At 51.5% G+C, this 15,485-nt stretch overlaps 1 protein-coding gene across 1 annotated transcript in view; it reads left to right on the top strand.

Moving 5' to 3' along the window:
• Positions 1 to 13,470, top strand: part of LOC147112180 (uncharacterized) — a 45,343-nt gene extending 31,873 nt beyond the window's left edge. The window contains exons 3-4 of the mRNA XM_085999806.1: positions 865 to 1,485; positions 11,567 to 13,470. Coding sequence (XP_085855932.1) covers positions 865 to 1,485; positions 11,567 to 12,761 — 1,816 coding nt within the window. The 3' untranslated portion in view covers positions 12,762 to 13,470. The remainder of the gene's footprint in view (positions 1 to 864; positions 1,486 to 11,566) is intronic.
• Positions 13,471 to 15,485: the final 2,015 nt, after the last annotated feature.

The raw sequence follows: 15,485 nt of genomic DNA, 5'->3' as shown, positions 1-15,485 counted from the left end.
CTCTCACACACACACACACACACAAACTCTCTCACACGCACACACACACAAACGCTCACACACACACACACACACACACAAACTCTCTCACACACACACACACACAAACTCTCTCTCACACACACACACACACAAACTCTCTCACACACACACACACACACACAAACTCTCTCTCACACACACACACAAACTCTCTCTCACACACACACACACACAAACTCTCTCTCTCACACACACACACACAAACTCTCTCTCACACACACACACAAACTCTCTCTCTCACACACACACACAAACTCTCTCTCTCACACACACACACACACAAACTCTCTCACACACACACACAAACTCTCTCTCACACACACACACACACACACACAAACTCTCTCTCACACACACACACACAAACTCTCTCTCACACACACACACACAAACTCTCTCTCTCACACACACACACACACACACACAAACTGACTCACACACACACACGCTCAGACACACACGCACAAACTCTCAGTCACACAACACAGACACACATCCAGATGCACAAACACACACAGTCACACACACACAGACAGACAGACAGTCTAACATAAGAATTAGGAGCAGGAGTCGGCCATTCCGCCCCTCGAGCCTGCTCCGTCACTCAATAAGATCACGGCTGATCATCGACCTCAACTCCACTTTCCCGCCCCATATCCCTTGATTCCCCGAGAGTCCAACAATCTATCGCTCTCTGCCTTGAATATACTCAAAGGCTGAACTGCAAACTTCAAAATGGCTGATTGCATGTGAAGTGCTTTGGGTTAGGGTTAGGTTTGATTAGCTGCTGTATAAATGGAAGCTTGTCTTCTTTCTGTTTAGAACCAAGGGACTGCTTGAAGACTCAAGCAGACAATCTTCATCGACCGACCGTACTGAAGGGGCAGGGTTGGATCTTGCTGTCTTTGGGGACCGGTGGTCTGGGAAATCTTCCTTGATCAATGCACTACGGGGTCTTCAGGATGATGATGAGGGAGCAGCGCAGACTGGGACGGGAGACCCAGCCACAAAGCCCGCTGTCTACCCTTTCCCCAAGTATTCTAACATCAGGATTTGGGAACTCCCAGGGATCAGTGCAAACTTGCAACCGGAGCAATACTTGAAGCAAGTGAATGGCGAAAAATATGGGATCTTCATAATCATCACTTCTGAAATCTTCAAAGAACACCACAGCAAACTCTCAAAGACCCTCCAGAACATGGGGAAGGAGGTTTTATTTGTCCGCACAAAGATCAATAGTGATCTCCAAGCATTTAAACACCGTCACAAATCTCAGTACAATGAAAGTAAATGTGTCAAGGAGATCAGGCAGATCTGTGTCAACTGCCTGGAGAAAGGAGGAGTTGAGAAACCAAAGGTCTATATCTTGACGAGTTTCGAGACTGAGAAATTTGATTTTAGGCCATTTCGTTCAAGAATTGACAATTATCCTGAAGTGATCAAGTAAGTCTGTGTTTGAACATTTTCCCCCTAATCAGATGGGCTGGGAAATACTTTTAAAAATAGAATCACAGAATGATACAGCACAGAAGGAGGCCATTTGGCCCATCGTGCCGGCTCTTTGAACGAGCTCTCCGATTAGTCCCACTCCCTCCTGCTCTTTCCCCACAGCCCTGCACATTTCCCACTTCAAGTACAGGAAACTCTCTCTTAACCGGCAAAATTCAGGAGTAGGTTCAGGTAAGTTTTACTATATATTAGTGGCCGTGTAACCGGGGTTCCTGCACCTGTGGCCGTGTAACCGGGGTTCCTGCACCTGTGGCCGTGTAACCGGGGTTCCTGCACCTGTGGCCGTGTAACCGGGGTTCCTGCACCTGTGGCCGTGTAACCGGGGCTCCTGGATCTGTGGCCGTGTAACCGGGGCTCCTGGATCTGTGGCCGTGTAACCGGGGTTCCTGCACCTGTGGCCGTGTAACCGGGGCTCCTGGATCTGTGGCCGTGTAACCGGGGCTCCTGGATCTGTGGCCGTGTAACCGGGGCTCCTGGATCTGTGGCCGTGTAACCGGGGCTCCTGGATCTGTGGCCGTGTAACTGGGGTTCCTGCACCTGTGGCCGTGTAACTGGGGCTCCTGGATCTGTGGCCGTGTAACTGGGGTTCCTGCACCTGTGGCCGTGTAACCGGGGCTCCTGGATCTGTGGCCGTGTAACCGGGGCTCCTGGATCTGTGGCCGTGTAACTGGGGTTCCTGTGGCCGTGTAACCGGGGCTCCTGGATCTGTGGCCGTGTAACTGGGGTTCCTGCACCTGTGGCCGTGTAACCGGGGCTCCTGGATCTGTGGCCATGTAACCGGGACTCCTGGATATGTGGCCGTGTAACCGGGACTCCTGCACCTGTGGCCGTGTAACCGGGGTTCCTGGATCTGTGGCCGTGTACGGGGCTCTCGTACCTTGGTAAGTATACCTCTCTGTAATCTGGACTTTTTGATCAACCGGCACCACGCCGGTGCTGTCGGTGCCGGATAAAAAAGGGTTTCCTGTATTTATCAAATTCCCTTTTGAAAGTTACTATTGAATCTGCTTCCACTGCCCTTTCAGGCAGCGCATTCCAGATCACAACAACTCGCTGTGTAAAAAACATTCTCCTCATCTCCCCTCTGGTCCACCTTTGCTAATGTTTAAATCCTCCAATCAGATTTCAGCTTCTGCCACCGCCCTGATCAAAGTCACAAATGACATCCTTTGTGACTGTGACAAGGGTAAACTATCCCTCCTCGTCCTTCTTGACTTGTCTGCAGCCTTTGACACGGTTGACCACTCCATCCTCCTCCAACGCCTCTCCACCGTCGTCCAGCTGGGTGGGACTGCACTCGCCTGGTTCCATTCTTCTCTATCTAATCGTAGCCAGAGAATCACCTGCAACGGCTTCTTTTCCCGCTCCCGCATTGTTACCTCTGGTGTCCCCCAAGGATCTATCCTTGGCCCCTCCTATTTCTCATCTACATGCTGCCCCTTGGCGACATCATCCGAAAACACAGCGTCAGTTTCCACAGGTACGCTGACGACACCCAGCTCGGCCTCGCCGCCAGCTCTCTCGACCCCTCCACGGTCTCTAAATTGTCAGACTGCTTGTCCGACACAGTTCTGGATGAGCAGAAATTTCCTCCATTTAAACATCAGAAGAGGGAAGCCATTGTCTTTGCTGGTAAGAGTGTGGAACTCTCTCCCACAAAAGTCAGTAGATGCTGGCGGCTCAATTAATCATTTTAAATCCGAGATCGATAGATTTTTGCCAGCCAAGGGTATTGGGGATATAGAACCAAGGCGGGTGGATGGAGTTAGGCTGCAGATCAGCCATGATCTCATTGAATGGCAGAACAGGCTCGAGGGGCTGAATGGCCTCCTCCTGTTCCTATGGTCCCCACCGCAAACTCTTGTTCCCCAGCCACTGTTTGAGACTGAGCCAGGCCGTTCGTTACCTTGCTGTCCTGTTTGACCCTGAGCTGAGTTTGTGACCCCAACTCCTCGCCATCACCAAGACCGCCTATTTCCATCGCCGTTACATCCCCCGCCCCCGCCCCCGCTCATCTGCTGCTGAAACCCTCGTCCTTGCCACTGTTATATCCAGAAACAACTATTCCAACACTCTCCCAGCCGGCCTCTCACCTTACACCCTCCCTCAACTTCCGCTCATCCAGAACTCTGCTGGCCATGTCCTAACTCACACCCAGTCCCGTTCACCCATCACCCCCCGCGCTCACTGCCCCGTGTCCTAACTCACACCCAGTCCCGTTCACCCATCACCCCCGGTGCTCACTGCCCAGTGTCCTAACTCACACCCAGTCCCGTTCACCCATCACCCCCTGTGCTCACTGCCCCGTGTCCTAACTTGCACCCAGTCCCGTTCACCCATCACCCCCTGTGCTCACTGCCCCGTGTCCTAACTCGCACCCAGTCCCGTTCACCCATCACCCCCTGTGCTCACAGCCCCGTGTCCTAACTCACACCCAGTCCCGTTCACCCATCACCCTCTGTGCTCACTGCCCCATGTCCTAACTCGCACCCAGTCCCGTTCACCCATCACCCCCTGTGCTCACTGCCCCGTGTCCTAACTCACACCCAGTCCCGTTTACCCATCACCCCCTGTACTCACTGCCCCGTGTCCTAACTCCCACCCAGTCCCGTTCACCCATCACCCCCTGTGCTCACTGCCCCGTGTCCTAACTCACACCCAGTCCCGTTCACCCATCGCCCCCTGTGCTCACTGCTCCGTGTCCTAACTCACACCCAGTCCCGTTCACCCATCACCCCCTGTGCTCACTGCCCCGTGTCCTAACTCGCACCCAGTCCCGTTCACCCATCACCCCCTGTGCTCACTGCCCCGTGTCCTAACTCACACCCAGTCCCGTTCACCCATCACCCCCTGTGCTCACTGCCCCGTGTCCTAACTCACACCCAGTCCCGTTCACCCATCAACCCGTGCTCACTGCCCCGTGTCCTAACTCACACCCAGTCCCGTTCACCCATCACCCCCTGTGCTCACTGCCCCGTGTCCTAACTCGCACCCAGTCCCGTTCACCCATCACCCCCTGTGCTCACTGCCCCGTGTCCTAACTCACACCCAGTCCCGTTCACCCATCACCCCCTGTGCTCACTGCCCCGTGTCCTAACTCGCACCCAGTCCCGTTCACCCATCACCCCCTGTGCTCACTGCCCCGTGTCCTAACTCTCACCCAGTCCCGTTCACCCATCACCCCCTGTGCTCACTGCCCCGTGTCCTAACTCACACCCAGTCCTGTTCACCCATCACCCCCTGTGCTCACTGCCCCGTGTCCTAACTCCCACCCAGTCCCGTTCACCCATCACCCCCTGTGCTCACTGCCCCGTGTCCTAACTCACACCCAGTCCCGTTCACCCATCACCCCCTGTGCTCACTGCCCCGTGTCCTAACTCGCACCAAGTCCCGTTCACCCATCACCCCCCGCGCTCACTGCCCCGTGTCCTAACTCACACCCAGTCCCGTACGCCCATCACCCCCTGTGCTCACTGCCCCGTGTCCTAACTCACACCCAGTCCCGTTCACCCATCACCCCCTGTGCTCACTGCCCCGTGTCCTAACTCACACACAATCCCGTTCACCCATCACCCCCTGTGCTCACTACCCCGTGTCCTAACTCACACCCAGTCCCGTTCACCCATCACCCCCCGCGCTCACTGCCCCGTGTCCTAACTCACACCCAGTCCCGTTCACCCATCGCCCCCCGTGCTCACTGCCCCGTGTCCTAACTCACACCCAGTCCCGTTCACCCATCACCCCCTGTGCTCACTGCCCCGTGTCCTAACTCGCACCCAGTCCCGTCCACCCATCACCCCCTGTGCTCACTGCCCCATGTCCTAACTCGCACCCAGTCCCGTTCACCCATCACCCCCTGTGCTCACTGCCCCGTGTCCTAACTCGCTCCCAGTCCCGTTCACCCATCACCCCCTGTGCTCACTGCCCCGTGTCCTAACTTACACCGAGTCCCGTTCACCCATCACCCCCTGTGCTCACTGCCCCGTGTCCTAACTCACACCGAGTCCCGTTCACCCATCACCCCCTGTGCTCACTGCCCCGTGTCCTAACTCACACCCAGTCCCGTTCACCCATCACCCCCTGTGCTCACTGCCCCGTGTCCTAACTCACACCCAGTCCCGTTCACCCATCACCCCCTGTGCTCACTGCCCCGTGTCCTAACTCACACCCAGTCCCGTTCACCCATCACCCCCTGTGCTCACTGCCCCGTGTCACAACTCACACCCAGCCCCGCTCACCCATCACCCCCTGTGCTCACTGCCCCATGTCCTAACTCACACCCAGTCCCGTTCACCCATCACCCCCTGTGCTCACTGCCCCGTGTCCTAACTCACACCCAGTCCTGTTCACCCATCACCCCCTGTGCTCACTGCCCCGTGTCCTAACTCACACCCAGTCCCGTTCACCCCTCACCCCCTGTGCTCACTGCCCCGTGTCCAAACTCACACCCAGTCCCGTTCACCCATCACCCCCTGTGCTCACTGCCCCGTGTCCTAACTCACACCCAGTCCCGTTCACCCATCACCCTCTGTGCTCACTGCCCCGTGTCCTAACTCTCACCCAGTCCCGTTCACCCATCACCCCCTGTCCTCGCTGACCTACATTGGCTCCCGGACCCCAAATGCCACAAATTTAAAATTCTCATCCTCGTGTTTGCATCCCTGCTTGTCTCTGTAACCTCCTCCAGCCCTACAACCTCCCTCCTCCGAGCTCACCACTATTCTAACTCTGGCCTCTTTGTCCCACCATTGCAGTCAAGGACCTAGACCCTGTAGTGTCCGAGTATACATAATACACGGACTGCAGGAGAACAATAATAACAGGTATTTACTGAACAGAGGGTAACTTAAGACTGAAATACAGAAGCCTGCTATGGCTTTATATACAGGGGTGGTCACTGCCGGTACTGCAGTATAGAATCAGTTCTTCTTTTAAAGGTACATACACAACAATTCCTCCCCTTTTAGATAAACAGTACATAACATTCATTTAACAACTAAATAATAACTGATTACAATTACAATTTTCTCTGTACTATATACATCAACTGAAATAATAATTTATAAGTTCAGTCTTTGAGGAGGCTTCCTGATCCTGACTGGATAGCTCCTTTATCGAGTATCCTGTTCTTGCGGCGCAGTCGATTCTGGCTCATTGTCATTGGTTGGTTTGTCAGCTTCCAATACCACTGCTTCTGAAGTAGACGCAATCTGTACTTCGGGTTGATTACCAGGTGCACCTGCTCGTGGTATGGGTTTGGCTTGTTCCTGTGACTGTAAAATCTGGTCAGCATGGCGTCTCACGATGCTCTCTCCAACGTCCACTGTGTACATTAGTGGTCCCTGCTGTGTGCATATTGTTCCTGGCTGCCATTTTTCTGTTCGGTCGTCGCGGGCCAAGACTGGTTGCCCTATCTTGAAGCTCCTGGTTGGCTTCTCATTTATCTGCTGGAATTGCTTATCCTCAACATCTCGTCTTATGTTTGGTTTGAGCAAATCCAGGCGACATCTTAGCCTTTGGTTGAAGAACATTATGGCTGGAGCTTGGTTGGTGACTGCATGTGTCGCATTCCGGTAAGCAAACAAGAAATTATCCACCTTGTGTTGTAGTGGTATGTCGTCATTATGCATTGCCTTTATGGCCTTTTTAAAGGTCTGAACAAACCTCTCAGCCAATCCATTTGTGGCTGGATGATATGGGGCAGATGTATAATGCTTCACCCCATTATTCCTCAGAAACCTCCGGAAATCCTCTGACACAAACTGTGGCCCATTGTCGGAGCAAATCTGTTCTGGCAAGCCATTCCTGGCGAAGATGGTCCATAGGACTGCAATAGTTTTCTCCGTGGTGGTGGAGGACATTTTGATGACCTCTGGCCATTTCGAATGGGCGTCCACAGCGATTAGGAACATTGAGTCCATAAATGGACCAGCAAAATCAATGTGTACCCGTTGCCATGGAGATGAGGGCCACTCCCATGGATGTAGCGGGGCCTGTGGTGGAGCGTTTTGAACCGTCTGGCATCCTGTGCATCTCTTGGTCATATCCTCGATTTCTTTATCGATTCCCGGCCACCACACAAACGCCCTGGCTAGGCTCTTCATTTTTACCCCTCCCAGATGACCCTCATGAAGCTCATTGAGCACTCTATCTCTCAACTTGGGTGGAATTACCACTCGGGATCCACACATCAAGGTCCCCCAGCACACTGACAGCTGTTCTCTCCTTGGCGAGAATGCTGGCAACAGTGAGTCGTCATGTGCTGGCCATCCCTTCACCGTCAAATCATAGACCCGAGAGAGTGTCGGGTCATTTCGGGTTTCCATACTTGAGTTTGTAACAGGTAAACATTCGACTATGGTCGCATGGAATATCTCAACAGGGTCCACTGCAGGTGCTTCCTCTACCGTAGGCAACGGTAGGCGCGACAGCCCATCAGCGTTTCCATGCTGTTTCGTACCCTTGTACTCTATGTCGTACTGATGTGCCCCTAGAAAAAGTGACCATCTTTGCAGCCGTTGTGCCGTCATCACCGGAACGCCCTTCTTTGGGTTAAAAATGGAGACCAGGGGCTGATGATCAGTCAGTAGGGTGAATTTCTGCCCGTGCAGATAGTGATTGAACTTCTTCACCCCCCACACCAGGCTGAGGGCCTCCCTGTCAATCTGGGCGTAGTTACGCTCGGCTGAGGTTAACGAGCGCGACGCAAAGGCTATTGGCCTCTCTGAACCGTCAGGGAATTTGTGTGACAGCGCCGCTCCAATGCCGTAGGGAGACGCATCACATGCTAACCGAATCAGTAGTGCTGGATTGTAGTGGGCCAATACTTCTTTTGAAGTGATTAGGCATTTACATTTCTGAAAGGCACGCTTACACTCATCACTCCATTTCCATGTTACTCCAGTTTGCAGTAGGGTGTTCAGTGGGTGCAGAATTGTAGATAAATTCGGCAAGAACTTATGGTAGTAATTCACCAACCCGAGGAACGACCTCAGTTGCGACACATTTTCTGGTGCTGGAGCCTTGACTACAGCCTCAATCTGGTCCGGCGACTTATGCAACCCTTCCTCATCAATCATGTGGCCACAATACGAGATTTGTCTCCTGAAGAACTCGCATTTGGGGCGGTTGGCTTGTAGCCCATATTCCTGTAATCTCGTGAGCACCTGCTCCAGGTTGGCAAGGTGTTCACTGTCATTTTCGCCCGTAACCAGGATGTCGTCCAAATAACACTGGGTCCCCGGGATCCCTTGCAGGACTTGTTCCATCGCCCTCTGCCAAATAGCCGGGGCTGATGCTACCCCGAATACCAGTCGATTGTACTGGTAAAGGCCTTTGTGAGTGTTTATCGTGAGGTATTTCCTAGACGCTTCTTCCACCTCCATTTGTAGATACGCTTGGGCCAGATCAATCTTTGTAAAGCGTTTCCCTCCAGATAGTGAGGCGAAAATATCTTCTATCCGTGGAAGTGGATATTGTACTGTGTGCAGGACTGGGTTCACAGTTACCTTGAAGTCCCCACAGATGCGAACCTTCTTCGGTTCCCCAGGCGTGCTGCTCAATGATTTCTTCATTACAGGAACGATGGGTGTGGCCCACTCGCTCCAGTCCACCTTGGACAGCACACCCGAACGCTCCAGACTCTCCAGCTCTGCTTCAACGGTTGGGCGGATCGCGTAAGGTACTGGTCTGGCCTTAAAAAATTTTGGGTTTGCGTTATCTTCGATTTTTATCATTGCCGTTACTCCTTTTAGAGTCCCAAGTCCTTGTTGGAACACCTCTTTCGCGTCAGTTAGAATTTTTGACAGTCCTTCAGGTGTGACGTCATCATCCTTTTTATCAGTCACAGTTAGCGCCTGAATGGAATGCCAATCCAATTGTATTTTTCGGATCCATTCACGTCCCAATAATGGTGGTCCTCCATCTGGTAGTATATATAGATACAGTTTCTGTGTTTCCTTGCCGTTGTATTCAACTGGCACCCTTATTTTTCCTCTGGGGTAGACTTTTTGCCCCGTGTATGTCTTCAATACAATGGACGTGTCCTTCAAGGGTATGTGTGAGAATAGCCGCTCATAGTCTCGTCGATTCATGACAGTTAGGGCTGATCCTGTGTCCAATTCCATCTTTACTGGGGACCCTGCTATCATGAGGGTGACCCAAATGGTTCGGTGATCCTCCTTTGCGATCACGTTGTGTAACTTTAGACAACTTAGTCTCCTGCTCCCGGAGTCCTTATCACTCTCCTGATCTTCCGAACTACTGTCTGTCAATTTCTTTACTTTCTTGTACTTTTCCTTAGTAGTTCTTGTAGTGTTGGTTTTCTTTCCCGACCTGCAGACTCTTGCTATGTGTCCCATTTTCCCACATTGCCTGCATACTTTGTCCTTAAACCAGCAGTCCTTCTGGTCATGGGTTGTTCTGCTGCAGTGATAGCACTTTTCTGCTCCATACGCCATTTCGTTAGCGCTGTATTCTTGTGGTTTCTGTTGTATTTCCGCAGCTCCCCGTGCTGCTGCTTCGTAGGATACTGCCACGCTAAAAGCCTGTTCTAGCGTCAGGTCCTTTTCCGAAAGTAGTCGTTTCTGGGTTCCTTCACTCTGGAGCCCGCAGACAAACTTATCCCGTAAGGTGTCTGCCAGTCCTGCGCCGAACTGGCAGTGCTTCGATAACTTGCGTAGTTCCGTAAGATAGTCAGCATTGCTCTCATCTTTGTGCTGGTTTCTTTTATGGAACTTGAATCTTTCTGCTATCAGCAGCGGTGTAGGGTTTAGGTGTTCCTGTAAGATATTAACAATCTCCTCAACTTTTCTCCATTGGTTTAGCTGGGGTAATTAAATTCCGCAATAGGCCATACGTTCTCGCGCCCATCAAATTCAATAATACCGATGCCTTCTTTCCATCGGCCATCTCATTTGCCTTGCAGTACACTTCAATTCTTTCCACATACGTGGTCCAGTCTTCTACCTCGTTGTCGAAAGCAGTGATACTGCCACTTTTCGGCATCTTGGGTGATTTAAAATGGCGCCTCCCGCGCTTTTCCTTCTTCCCCAATGGAATAAAATGGCGCCTCCCGCGCTTTTCCTTCTTCCCCTTGCTGCCACGCTGCTCCTAGCGTTCTGTAGGGTAATGGCGGCGACCCGCGGCTTTGGCGCGTCTCACTTTTCCTTCCCCTTGTTTTATTTTCGCTACGCTGCCCGGTTCTTGAGCACCGACCGCGCCCTGTGCGCTCCACCCTCTCTCTCTCTCTCTCTCTCTTTTCCTCCCGACGACGCTGCATGGCCCCTTTGCAGAGCCGCTCGAGCCCGCCGCAGTCCGGAAGGGTCAGCGCACTACCTGCTACCAGCACGATTTGCTGGAACACCTTGACTGGGGAGCCAAGCCCAGCTCTCCACAGCCTCTCCTGCAACTCTCCGAACTCCGATGGATCATTGGGCGGTTGCCCGCGGTCGATGCCCGTTGTTCTGACTTCGACCTCCAAGAAGCTTCTTCGCAGGGAAAGATCCCCGTGAGGTGATGCAGTACTGCAGGTGAGTTCGAACCTGTTCGCTGCCAATGTAGTGTCCGAGTATAAATAATACACGGACTGCAGGAGAACAATAATAACAGGTATTTACTGAACAGAGGGTAACTTAAGACTGAAATACAGAAGCCTGCTATGGCTTTATATACAGGGGTGGTCACTGCCGGTACTGCAGTATAGAATCAGTTCTTCTCTTAAAGGTACATACACAACAGACCCCATTCTCTGGGCATGCTCCCTCCCGAACACCCTACCACACTCCTCCTCCTTAAAACCCACCTCTTTGACCAGGCCTTTTGTCACCTGTCCTAACATCTCCTGTTGTAGCTCGGTGTCCATCCCTCTCCTTCGCGCCTCTGTGAAGTGCCTCGGGACACTTTTCTTCATTTAAAGGCGCGAGCTGTTGTGTTGCTGGTTTGTAAACCCGTCCCATTCGGAGGACGTTGGTTAATTCCTTCCCTGCAGTTACTCTGTGCGTTTTTACATTTTCAGATGTGAAATATTTGAACGCATTAGCAAAGAAGAGCGGGACGAAATGGACAAAGCTTTTGAATCAGGTGGACTCCCTCAAGTTGCCTCTAAAATATTAGCATGCCTCCAATCGATAGACCACATAAGGATCAATATTGGTGTTATCGGGGAGGCGGGAGCTGGGAAGTCCTCCCTGGTCAACGCAATACGAGGTGTCCATGATGATGAAGATGGAGCTGCTCCGACTGGAGTTACAGAAACCACAATGGTGCCAACCAGTTACTCCCACCCAACGCTTGCTAACGTTCAAATTTGGGACCTTCCAGGATTAGGGACCAGTAACTTCCCATTGGAGAAGTACAGGGAGTGGGTGGGCTTCGACAGGTATGACTACTTCATCATCGTCGCCTCTGAGCGCTTCAAAGAGAATCACGCCAAGCTCGCCAAGTGGATTAACGAGAGGGGCGCACGGTTCTGCTTTGTCCGCAACAAGATTGACAGCGACATTGAGGCGTCTCGGACACAGCGACCAAAGCTGTTCAACCAGGACCAAGTACTGAATCTGATGAGGGACGATTCGCTGCGGTATTTGGAAGAGCAAGGTGTGAAATCTCCGCTGGTCTTCCTTGTATCCACCTTGAAATTCCAAGAATATGAAGCTAAGCAGCTCCAAGAGACTTTGGAACGGGAACTGCCCAAGTTCAGGAAACAAGCGTTCCTGAGGCCGATTGCAACTTTCTCTTCAGAAGTCATTGAGAAAAAGAAGAATTTTCTGAGCAATGAGATTTGGAAGCTTGCTCTGGTATCATCTGTGGCTGCAGCAGCTCCCATTCCGGGATTGGGATTTGCGTGTGATTATGGAATATTGCTCAAATACTTGCCCATTTACTACAAGTCCTTTGGGCTTGATGAGGAGTCTCTCCAAAGAATATCTCTTGAGATCGAGAAGCCGGTGGAGGACTTGAAGGCTCAGATACGGTCACCCAATGCGAAGGATATAAACACGCCCCTTCTTTACAAACTAATGTCCAATAGTGCTGGCATTGGGATGATGACGGGCGAGTATCTCCTGCGCGGTGTCCCGATATTTGGTTCTGTTGCATCAGGAAGCATTGGGTTTGCAACCACACATAGGATGCTCAACAGTTTCCTAAACGACCTCTCGGCAGATGCCGAGAGATTGCTGAAGTGGGTGATCGACTCGAAGACTGAATAACAAGTTACAGATAGTGGAGAGTGTTGGGAAACAGGACTTTATTAATGGCGGCCCTCCAACTACCCCTTACATACCAACTGTGCCTCAGCTGCTCAGTGGGCAGCACCCTCGCCTCTGAGTCGTGGCTTCAAATCCCAATTCAGAGACTTGAGCCCAGAATCCAGGCTGACACTCCCAGTGCAATACTGAGGGAGTACAGGGTCCCATCTGGACACTGTGCTCAGTTCCGGGCCCCGCACCTCAGGAAGGATATATCGGCCTCGGAGGGGGAGCAGCGCAGATTCACCAGAATGATACCGGGTCTGAAAGGGTTAAATTACGAGGACAGGTTGCTCAGACTGGGCTTGTATTCCCTCGAGTTTAGAAGATTAAGGGGTGATCTGATCGAGGTGTTTAAGATGATTAAAGGAGTTGATCGGGTCGAGAGAGAGAAACTATTTCCTCTGGTGGGGGGAGTCCAGAACAAGGGGGCAGAACCTTAAAATTAGAGCCCGGCCGTTCAGGGGTGATGTCAGGAAGCACTTCTTCACACAAAGGGTGGTGGAAATCTGGAACTTTCTCCCTCGCCAGTGATGCCCACACCCCGAATACGGGAATTCGTGCGATTGGCCTATTATACTATTTTTACATGTAGAATATTTAATCATTTATTTATCCTTTTCTTGCTATGCGAGTTTAATAAATATTAATCAGTAATATATTAAAAGTCTTGTAACTGTAAGCACATTTATTTCCTGTGTATGGTTAGAAGAATAACTCCATCAAATGGGGCTGACCGTGCTACATGGGCGGAGTTACAGTGTGATTGACAGGTACAAGGGACGGAGTTAGTGTGATTGACAGCTACAAGGGGCGGAGTTAGTGTGGTTGACAGGTGCACGGGGCGGAGTTACTGTGTGATTGACAGGTACACACGGCAGAGTTACAGTGTGATTGACAGGTACAAGGGGCGGAGTTAGTGTGATTGACAGGTGCACGGGGCAGGGTTACTGTGTGATTGACAGGTGCACGGGGCGGGGTTACTGTGTGATTGACAGGTACACACGGCGGAGTTACAGTGTGATTGATAGGTACACGTGGCGGAGTTACTGTGTGATTGACAGGTACGAGGGGTGGAGTTAGTGTGATTGACTGGTGCAAGGGGCGGAGTTACTGTGATTGACAGGTACACCGGGCGGAGTTACTGTGTGATTGACAGCTACAGGGGCGGAGTTACAGTGTGATTGACAGGTACAAGGGGCGGAGTTAGTGTGATTGACAGGTGCACGGGGCAGGGTTACTGTGTGATTGACAGGTGCACGGGGCGGGGTTACTGTGTGATTGACAGGTACACACGGCGGAGTTACAGTGTGATTGATAGGTACACGTGGCGGAGTTACTGTGTGATTGACAGGTACGAGGGGTGGAGTTAGTGTGATTGACAGGTGCAAGGGGCGGAGTTACTGTGATTGACAGGTACACCGGGCGGAGTTACTGTGTGATTGACAGTTACAGGGGCAGAGTTACTGTGTGATTGACAGGTACAAGGGGCGGAGTAACCTTGTGATTGACAGGTAATGGGGCGGAGTTACTGTGTGATTGACGGGTACAAGGGGTGGAGTTACTGTGTGATTGACAGGTCCAAGGGGTGGGGTTACTGTATGATTGACAGGTACAAGGGGTGGAGTTACTGTGTGATTGACAGGTAATGGGGTGGCGTTACTGTATGATTGACAGGTAATGGGGTGGAGTTACTGTGTGATTGACAGGTAATGGGGTGGCGTTACTGTATGATTGACAGGTAATGGGGTGGAGTTACTGTATGATTGACAGGTACAAGGGGTGGAGTTACTGTGTGATTGACAGGTAATGGGGTGGAGTTACTGTGTGATTGACAGGTAATGGGGTGGAGTTACTGTGTGATTGACAGGTAATGGGGTGGAGTTACTGTGTGATTGACAGGTAATGGGGCATTGCGAGAATGTTTCTGAATTGAAATACTTTGCTGTAAATTCAGGACATTCTGATCCCTCTACTAATTGAAAGAGAGAAAATAACTGCCAAACAAGCAAATCGTGTGATAATAAAAACAGGAAATGCTGGAGATCCTCAGCAGGTCCGGCAGCACCTGTGGAGAGAGAAACCGAGTTAACGTTCCAGGTCGATGAGCTGATGAAAGGTCACAGACCGGAAACGTTAACTCTGTTTCTCTCTCCACAGACGCTGCCGGACCTGCTGAGGATCTCCAGCATTTCCTGCTTTTAGTTCAGATTTCCAGCGTCTGCAGTATTTTCTTTTTGTATTAAAAACAAATCATGTAACTTTACTTCAAAGCCCAATGTAGTTAAAGAGCAGCCTGCGGGTTAATTAACGACTCGGCCGCCCTGTGTTGGATTTACAGGGGCCTTCTGCTGTTAATTCACGCTGATTCTGTTACTAATATTCGCTGGTTTTAAACTTTGGACAACACCCATTGGCCCTGAAATTTCGGAGGCTTCGCTCACATTGGAAGTTCGGGGCTGTTGTGAATTTTTATCTGCCCAATTCCTGGGTCATTTGGTGTGGTCATCGTTTGGCATAGACCACTTCACATTGGTGGGATCGATGCGTTTAGAAGATCGGATCCAAAATCCTTTATAACTAAACAATTTGGCCCAATTTGGTGCAGGAACAGAGAGAGACCTGGGGGTGTACGTACACAAATCATTGAAGGTGGCAGGGCAGGCTGTGAAGGCTGTAAAAAGC

This window comes from Somniosus microcephalus, chromosome 10 (assembly GCF_052327205.1).
Source record: "Somniosus microcephalus isolate GS21.2 chromosome 10, FLI_Smic_1.0, whole genome shotgun sequence".
Lineage (NCBI taxonomy): Eukaryota > Metazoa > Chordata > Chondrichthyes > Squaliformes > Somniosidae > Somniosus > Somniosus microcephalus.
This window is presented reverse-complemented; position numbering and strand designations above follow the sequence as displayed.